General features: G+C 30.8%; 1 protein-coding gene and 1 non-coding gene across 2 annotated transcripts; both read left to right on the top strand.

Annotated features, from left to right (window-relative positions):
* Positions 1 to 3623: 3623 nt before the first annotated feature.
* Positions 3624 to 5277, top strand: LOC125202577 (sphingolipid delta(4)-desaturase DES1-like). Its single transcript, XM_048100999.2, has 2 exons — positions 3624 to 3927; positions 4221 to 5277. The coding sequence occupies exons 1-2, from the start codon at positions 3754 to 3756 to the stop codon at positions 5052 to 5054; spliced, it is 1008 nt and encodes a 335-aa protein (XP_047956956.1). The 5' UTR covers positions 3624 to 3753; the 3' UTR covers positions 5055 to 5277.
* Positions 5278 to 5726: 449 nt separating this feature from the next.
* On the top strand, positions 5727 to 5799 carry TRNAV-UAC (transfer RNA valine (anticodon UAC)). The gene has a single exon. It is a non-coding gene; the product is annotated as a tRNA-Val (tRNA).
* Positions 5800 to 9644: the final 3845 nt, after the last annotated feature.

Raw genomic sequence — 9644 nt, 5'->3', positions numbered from 1 at the left:
CTAGCAGAGCAATTTATTTGCGAAAAAAAGGATTGCTTTTCAAAATTTGTTCTCTCATTGACTTATATCTGTCATTTTAAATTTTTTATATCTCTATCGCAAGTCTCTATTACAGTTATGTTTCTCTCATTTTCTTACTTTTCTATTTTTTATTTTTATTTTTCATAAGTACACAAATAAGTACGCAATTATATTTGCATAGTTCAATGAGTAATAGTACTAACTAGTTTCATATTTTAATACTAAGTCTATAAAGTTAATATTTTTATGGAGGTTTGTTGGATTTTGATTTTGTCACTAAGATTATTTTTACAAATCAGATAGTTGAATAGAAATAATTCAATAATTAAACTATTTAATACTCCCTCGTTCCATAGTAATGGAGGCGTTTCTTTTCGGCACGGAGATTAAGAAAAATTGTGTTAGGTGAGTTAAGTAAAGGGAGAACAAAGTGGAAAATGAAAAAAGTAGAGGGATGAAGAGATAAAAAAGTAAGAGAGAGTAAAGTAAGTGTGGAAAAATATATTGATTTTTACTGAAAATGTGAAATGACTCTATTACTATGGAACATACCAATGGCAAAATGACTCTATTACTATGGAACGGAGAGAGTATTTTGCAATATTAGAGCATAGTTGTACTAAAAATTTTATCTTATAAAACAATAATGTCATTAGAATTTTTTTACAAATCAAATAGTTGGATTTAATCAATTTATTTTGCTTGATTAGATCTTGATCACACTTAAAAATTTCAAAAACTAATGTCATTAGAAGTTCATTTACGAACTAAGTAATAGGATGAGAATAATTAATTGATACATCTATTTTGTCATTTTGTATTATTAGATCATATTAAGATATTTATTTTATCAAAAATTACTATCATTAGATTTTCCTTTGCAAACTAAACAGTCGGATGAGAATAATTGACTAATTAATCCATTTATTTTGTATTATTAGATCTTGATCATATTACAAAAAATTCTATCAAACATATACTATATCACTAGAATTCATTTTACAAATAAAATTAGTTGGATGAGAATGATTCACTTATTGTTCTATCTATTTTTGTGATATCAGATCTATAACACTAAAAAAAAAAAATAATCAAACACTAACTTCATTAAGATTTCTTTTACAAACAACATGTTGGATGAGAATAATTCATTGTTTGATCTATTTATTTTTGTGACTTTAGATTCTAAGCATTATTATATTATCAAACAATCATTAGGATCTCTCTTATAAATCAAATAGTCGGATAAATTTACCGATTGATCTATCTATTTTTAATCAGGAACACTAAAAATTTTATTTAATCAAACAACAATTTCCTTAGAATTTTTCTAGAAATAAAATAGGTGGATTAGAATAGTCCGGGTTAATTTCATGGCAGGTTACTAAACTAAAATGTTTGAAATCAAAATAGTAGCGTTTCAAACAAAATTTTGTACTCCCTCCATCCCAAGATAAGCGAAATATTTTTTTTGGACATAAAATTTAAGGAATTCATATTTAAAGAGTTAAAGTAGATGGAGAATAAAGTAAGAGAGATAATTTTTTACTAAAAAAAAGGAAATGACTCACTTATAATAGGTCATCCCAAAAAGAAATATGACTCGCTATCTTGGACGGAGGGAGTATCAAAATAGACATTAAACTTTTGTTTCTCTTCAATAAAGTATTAATCTGTTTTTTTATTATTATTAATATTTTAAAATTTATTTTTCTTCCACAAATTATTTACCTAATTTATCTCAATCAAATAGATTTCAAAATAATTAAGTATGTACATTTATTTATTTTACTATATATAAAGGGTATACGTATAATATTCTTACTAATTTCCAACAGAAAATTTTAATAATTTAAATACAAGTTTATATGTGTGTGCATACCGTTTTTAATATTGCATGTTTTACAAAAATGTATATTTCGTTTTAAAATATTATATTGAATATTATATTCTTGTAATATCTTGAATTTTACTTATTTTTCATGAGTGTGACTATTTAATAACAGTAAATAGTGAATTAATAATAATTTTATTTTTTTAGAGATCAGTAAATAATTAAATTATAACAAAAAATTGAACAGATTTGATATCTTATTTAAAAAAGAATGGAAGTTTGATATCTATTTTGGTACAAATATACTCCATAGTTTGATAATCTTTCATGATATCATCCCAGAATAATTTTGAAGTTGATGTATCTATTGTGCAATATAAGATCTCAAACACATTAAAAAAATACTATTCATTATTCAAACACTAATGTCACTAGAATATCTTTTACACACCAAACAATTCGAATGGAAATAATTTCCTAATTGATCCATCCATTTTTTTTAATATTGGTTCTCAATTATATTAAAAATTATTTAAATCTAATACTAATGTCATTAGGATTATTTTTACAAACCAAATAGTTGGATGAGAACAATTCACTAATTGATTTATTTATTTTTGTGATATTATATCTCAAATACATTATAAAAGTTTCTTTACTAAAACAGTAATGTTATTAGGATTTTTTTAGAAACCAAATAGTTGAATAAGAATAATTTACAGCTTAATATATCTGTTTTTTGTGATGGGAGTATTAGATTTCAAGCACATTAAAATAATTATTTAATGAAATACAAATATCATTAGAATTTTTCTTATAAATCAAATAATTAAATGAGAATAATTCACTAGTTATCTATCTATTTTTGCAATATTAAAAATATATTTAGAAAATCATTAGTCAAACAAAAAAATTTATTAGTATTTATTTTAAAAATTAAATAGTTGGATGATTATGTGAATTTTTTTTTTTTGAGGTTAAACTATTTCAGTTGAACATACTTGATATATAGTAAGAAAAAATATTGATTTGTGTTAGAAAACCGATCACAACAATTCTCACCCTCTGTCTTGGTACTCAACTGTTATATATAGGATGAGTAATGAATTTTTCAATTATAAAAATAGATTTAATTGGTGCTAAACCAAAAATTATAAATAAATCAAATTTTTTTATACTGTATTAATATTTCAAACAAAATTAAATCCAACAATTTGTAGTATAGAGCATAAAATAAACCTTAAAATTCATACAATGGGCAATGCCTATATAATGCACGGATAATAGAAGATAGGGCAAATCTTTTTAGATTTTATTTATAAATGAATAATGAAATAGTGTTTACAAACTGAATCCTAGAATATAGGAAATTAATATGGAAGAGATAAAATTGGAGAGAGGGAAATTAGGCGCCTTTTATTGAATGGAAGCAGACGCTAGTTTTGGGTTTAGAAGATAAAGAGGCGGTAAACTTAATGAAGGATATAAAGGTAAATTCAGCTTTAATTGAACCAGAAATTATTAATAAACCGGTTTATTTTTCAATTGAACCAGTTTATGGTTGTACGTAATATGGTTGTCTAGCTTTTCCCCTAATTTTATACAGTAAGATTGACCCATTTACTTTAGTATAGTAAGTTTATAAGAATTCTGAAAATCAGCCAACATTTAATTTCCAAAATCTAAAATAATTACCACAAATATTGGCAATAAATATAATTAGGTGTTAGAATGAAATAACCCAAATCCTGCTGGATATTCGACTGGATTTTGGATTCCACCATTTCTATCGCGAAAACGTGCCCACATTTATTCAAAAAAATACAATCAAACAATAAGAAATATTTTCCCAGAAAATCAAACAACGGCAAGAGGTGGGGAGAGAGTCCGAAGCTGCAATGGGGCATCAATGGAAACACAACGGAGAAGAAGAAAAAGAAGAGGGAGTCATGGCTTCTGACTTTTTCTGGTCTTACACAGACGAGCCTCATGCCTCCCGCAGAAAACTCATCCTTTCCAAATACCCTCAAATCAGACATCTTTTTGGCCCTGATCCCTTTGCTTCTCTCCAGGTTTCTTTTCACTTTTCATTCCTATTAATTGGATTTTTTTGTTTGAAATTTAAATTATGATATTGGTAAATTACGTTTCCAAGATTGGATTTTTATTTTCTGCTTTTCAATATGCTGCATTGTATGTTTTGGAGGGTTTTAGTTGTTAGGCTTCAAAAGCTTCATGTTTTGTTGAATCTCAAGGCATATTTTTGGTGAATTTTTGTTATGATGAAGACCTTCTTTAAATGCTATGCTTCTGTGTATTGTGATTTTGGGGAATTCATTATGAGAGAATTTATGCTGATTTTCAGATTGCTGGGGTTGTATTCATTCAAATATGGACTGCAGCTTTCCTGAGCAATGAATCATGGTTGAAGATACTAATTGTAGCCTACTTCTTTGGCTCTTTTCTCAACAACAATCTCTTCTTGGCTATCCATGAGCTCAGCCACAACTTAGCCTTCTCCACTCCAGTTTACAACCGGTGGCTTGGCATATTCGCTAACCTCCCCATCGGGGTGCCAATGTCTGTCACCTTCCAAAAGTATCACCTCGAGCACCATCGCTATCAAGGCGTGGATGGGGTTGACATGGACATTCCCAGTAGGGCCGAGGCCTTTCTTGTTAGAAATGCCTTCACCAAATCAATTTGGGTCATAATGCAGCTGTTCTTTTACGCTCTTCGCCCTCTGTTTCTCAAACCAAAGCCTCCGGGGCTGTGGGAGTTTGTCAACTTGATTGTGCAGGCAGGGCTGGATGTTGGTGTGGTGTATCTGTGGGGGTGGAAGGCATTGGGTTATTTGATGCTCTCTACATTTGTTGGAGGTGGGATGCACCCTATGGCTGGCCACTTCATCTCTGAACACTACGTTTTCAACCCGAGTCAAGAGACCTATTCGTATTATGGCCCTTTGAATCTGATGACATGGAACGTGGGGTACCATAACGAGCACCATGACTTCCCAAGGATTCCCGGGAATAAGCTGCACAAGTTGAAGGAGATTGCACCCGAGTATTATGATGGCTTGGATTCGTATAGGTCTTGGAGTCAGGTGATCTACATGTACATTATGGATGGGGCGGTTGGGCCTTTTAGCCGGATGAAGAGAAGCCTATCGGTGAAGAGTAACGGCAAATCTGAATAGGTTTAGGTTTGAGTTTGAGTGGTTTTTGAAACACTGGTGATGCTTGATGGTAAAGTAGAGATGGCTGTTTCTGTTTTAGCTCTCATTCTTTGAATTCTTTTGGAGGATTAGTGTTTTAGATGGTGATGATGTGGCTTCATTTTCTGGAAAAGAGAATTCCCTGTTTAGCTTTCTTGTCATTTTTGTTGAGACAGAATGAATGTGATGAGAAAACATGATTAAAAACTGCATTTTTTCAGATGGGCTGCAGAGGCTATTGTTTTTCTCAATGTTGAATACATATAAACAATAATCAAGGAAAATATGAGGAGTTGCTACAATGGGATGGTAATATGGTGGCTTTGAAAATGAAAAGGCAATAAACAAATTTAGCAACAAGCAATGGCCCTTTTCATAATTTGTAGACCTGCAGAGATTATTAAACATTTCAGGTCAGAGCTGATCTGCAAACCAAGACAAGAATGATCATGAATAAATAGATGGGGTTTGTTTGGTCGCAACGGTTCAACAATTATATGCATGTTTGAGTAAGATTACTACCCATATACAAAGGGAAAGTACTTTCAATTTTTTGTTGCAAGAAATTATAGACTTGAATGAATTGAATATTAATTATCTGGAAAACGAAAGGTTCCTTACATATAAAAGGAATAAAACAAAATGGTATAAAGTGATTTTGTGGTGTAGTGGTTATCACGTTAGTTTTACACACTAAAGGTCCCCAGTTCGACCCTGGGCAGAGCCACATGTTTTTACTTTTATGTCATACTCTTAGTATATTTTCTTCTTGTATTTGGTTGTTTAGATTATTTTTTGGGGCTCAGAATCAATAGGATATGGATCGTTATTCGTTAATTACTTAATTATTAATGGCTTTGTCCTAAGTAGACTAAAAAAATTGCTTGAATAGGATCCAATCGACGTTAACATATTGTCACAGACGGAAATTAAAAAAAAAGGCTATTCACCATTTATAAAATTTGATTTTAATTTATTAAAATTGATACTAAAATTTTAAAATAACTGATCATCAAATGTTTTGCTAGGAAAATTCCGAGCATATATTGTTCGTGCTCGGTAAGTTCATTCTTTTGTAGTGTGAGATGCAAGTCTTTGTTCTATAACTACATTCTACAATAATTTGCCATTCATTTATTCCTATGTGAGATGCAATCTTTTGTTTTATAGCTTTACTTGACAATCTCTCGTCTTAGACCATCTCCAAGGGTACACTAAAATCTAAAATGGAATATGTATTTAGCTCCAATAGTACTCAAAAAGCAATCTCATTTTTGGTTTTTGAGAAAAAAATACATATCTTTAGGTTTGCACTAAACCAAAACCTTAAAGTTTTTCTAATTTTGTGAGTAAAAAATGCATAATATAGAGAATATTCTTTTAAGGTTGAGTTTAGCGTAAATGATTGGAGTAAAATCATATTTGATATGATATTTACACTAAAATGGGTTTGAGTTTATTGTAAATAGTAAAACTCATACAATAGGATAGTATACTGATTACATTTTTGTTATAAGAGGGAACATCTTTTTAGGTCTACAAACTTTGCCAAAGTATCCTTTTAGGTCCGTGAACTTTGAAAATATCATTTTAGGTCCGTGAACTACAAGTTAATATCATTTGAGGTATTCTGAACTTTTTTTGGACGAAAATGCCCTTAAGACCTTCAAAGGGCAATTTGGACAATTCTTTCGCTACTCATCTTGCGTCAAAGACCTAGAGTCCAACAATTTTTTTACTACTATTTAATTCAGTTACCATCCAAATTGAATTTAAATATAATTAAAATTTGCCGTAAAAAATATGTTTCTGTTTTCCAATTATTAGATGACTAATTATTTAATGATAGTGAATTGAGACTTGATACTTTATTTTATTTTTTCAATCTAAACTCCATTTTAATAACTTGCAATAGGTGATGGGTGAATTCTATTTAGTTTATTTATTTTGAAATTAGATAGCTATTAATTTGGATTGTCATTTGGAGATGAATTTCAAAATGGAGATCAATTAACATCTAAATTGAATTTAAATATAAAAATGTGCCGTTAAAAATAGTTGGATTCTATGTCTCTGACGCAAGATGATTGGCGAAAGAATTGTCCAAATTGATCTTTGAAGGTCTTAAGGGCATTTTTGTAAAAAAAAATCAAAATACCTCAAATGATATTAACCCATAGTTGATGGACTTAAAATGATATTTTCAAGGTTTACGGACCTAAAATGATACTTTGACAAAGTTCGTGGACTTAAAAAGATGTTCCCTCCTGTTATAAAGAAGGAAGGTGGTTTATTATGAATAATAAGGATCTAAATATGTTTTCCATTACCTGAGCAGCATATAAATCTCATATGGGCGTCATGATTTGAAAATTTATAATTTTGCATGCGGTAGTGACGCAAAAGAGTCCATATTTGTTGAAGAGATTCTCATATTACTGGATAAGCTACACTCATTTTGCTCTTCCTGATTTATTGCAACAGTTTATTCCTCATCTTATCATACGGAAAATCAGACAAAAATAAAAAATAAAAAAAAATGGAACATTATTAAACAACACAAATCAATTAACTCTAATGATAATTAAGATAAAATTTCTAAGCTTTTAGTTAGGTGGCAAATAAGACATAATAAAGAGTACGATTAGAAAACATCCTAGTACATTAGATAACATACTACAAGTCCATCACAAAAAGTAAGAGAGCCTACAAATGAGAATTAAATGTGTAATGATGGCAACCACAACTATTCCCGAGTATTTTGATTTGCTTCCCACATATTAAAGTACAAAACACAATGTAAAATTTAGAAAAAATCATGAAATAAATGAAATAATATAAAGAGTAAAGGCCAAAATTGGTCCTGAACATATAGTCATTTTATGTTTTTGGTCCTAAACATTATTTTTTGGATTTTTTGGTCCTGAACATATGAAAATTTGATAATTTTGGTCCTCCGACAATATTTCCGTTAAAAACTAACGGTCAACGGGTTTAATCCTGATTTCGACCAAATTAGACTTTTAATTTTAATTTTTTACTCCCTAATTATTTTAGTAATTATTTATTTAAAATCAAATTTAAATAATATGAAAAATAAAATGAAAAATTGTAATTCCTCTTCTCCTACGCCCCAATCTTCATCTCTGTTGAAGGCAACAGCTCCGCCTCCGCCATCTCCCTCATCCATCTTAATCAAATGCAGATTTTCCACTCTCACTCTCCTCCACAACTCCATCCCCACATGCCAATCAATAATTCCCCAATCAATTCCCCTCAATCAATTGGCGCTGCTGCATTCTCCTCAATCTTCATCGCCATCCACCTCTTTAATCTCCCCTAAACCCCACCTCCGCCCCGCCCCCAACTTCCTCTCCCCGCCGCATCGCCGCCTCCGCCGCCACTCCCTCTCGTGCTCCGCCTCCAAATCCGATGACGTGGTGGAGCTCCCTCTCCCCCCCTCCCCTTAGTCCCCAACTTTCTTTTTTTTTCAAGAATTGAAACATGTTGTGCAGTTTCAGGAGATTGAGATTGGGGCGTAGGCGGAGCTGATAAAGGTGGGGTAGGTGTTGTTGGCGATGGTGATTGAGTTGGATTGGACGGAGACGGAGATTGGGGCGTAGGAGAAGAGGAATTACATTTTTTCATTTTATTTTTTATATTATTTAAATCTGATTTTAAATAAATAATTATTAAAATAATTATTAAAATAATTAGGAAATTAATTAGGGAGTAAAAAATTAGAATTAAAAAGTTTAATATTGGTCAAAATTAAGATTAAACCCGTTGACCGTTAGTTTTTAACGGAAATGTTGACGGAGGACCAAAATGATCAAATTTTCATATGTTCAGGACCAAAAAATCCAAATGATAATGTTTAGAACCAAAAACGTAAAATGGCCATATGTTCAATACCAATTTTAGCCTTTACTCTAATATAAACAATGAATAGAGATTAAAATACCTAACTTGCATAATTGTTGCTCATTGTCCACATTCAAATCATCAAGATTGAGAACTTGATCTTGATCAAGATCAGTCAGTGTCATGTCAGCAAGATTAGCCTCATGCTGAAATACTACTGAAACAATTCCACCCAGAGGAGCATAAATCCATATCGAAAACAAAATCATCAAAATTGAGATTTTGACTCTGATCAAGATCAGTCTGAGATACAGTAGTAAGAATAGCCTCAGTAGGAAAATGTTGAAGACCAGTTGGATCACTAGTGTCGCACCTCAAACCCTTATGACTTACGCACTTACTATAAATAAATTCCAAATTTTAAAATAAATAATCCAACATTTATCAAGTACAAAAACACACATATTATATAATTTCAAAACCAACATTTATCAAGTACGTATTTTAAAACATTCTGAACAGTAGTGGGACCCTCTCACCACTCTATATACTATACAATTATCTACACGCAAAAATGTTGAGGATGAGATGTTGCCAAAAATGCGTCAGCCGCCGAACCTGATAATACGTGTAGTTCCTACGACCCACGTCAATAAATAATTTCACTGATATCTTATTTATGAAAAATATTAGTGGTTTATATGAGCC

This window comes from Salvia hispanica, chromosome 3 (assembly GCF_029641045.1).
Source record: "Salvia hispanica isolate PSC_SH4W2 chromosome 3, Shi_PSC_v1, whole genome shotgun sequence".
NCBI lineage: Eukaryota > Viridiplantae > Streptophyta > Magnoliopsida > Lamiales > Lamiaceae > Salvia > Salvia hispanica.
The sequence above is the reverse complement of the archived record's forward strand: the minus strand, read 5'-3'. Positions and strand labels throughout refer to the sequence as shown.

Coding starts and splice junctions, on each gene's coding strand:
- LOC125202577 (XM_048100999.2), top strand. CDS start 3,754: ATGGGGCATCAATGGAAACACAACGGAGAAGAAGAAAAAGAAGAGGGA. Junction 3,928..4,220: donor ATCCCTTTGCTTCTCTCCAG/GTTTCTTTTCAC, acceptor GCTGATTTTCAG/ATTGCTGGGGTTGTATTCAT.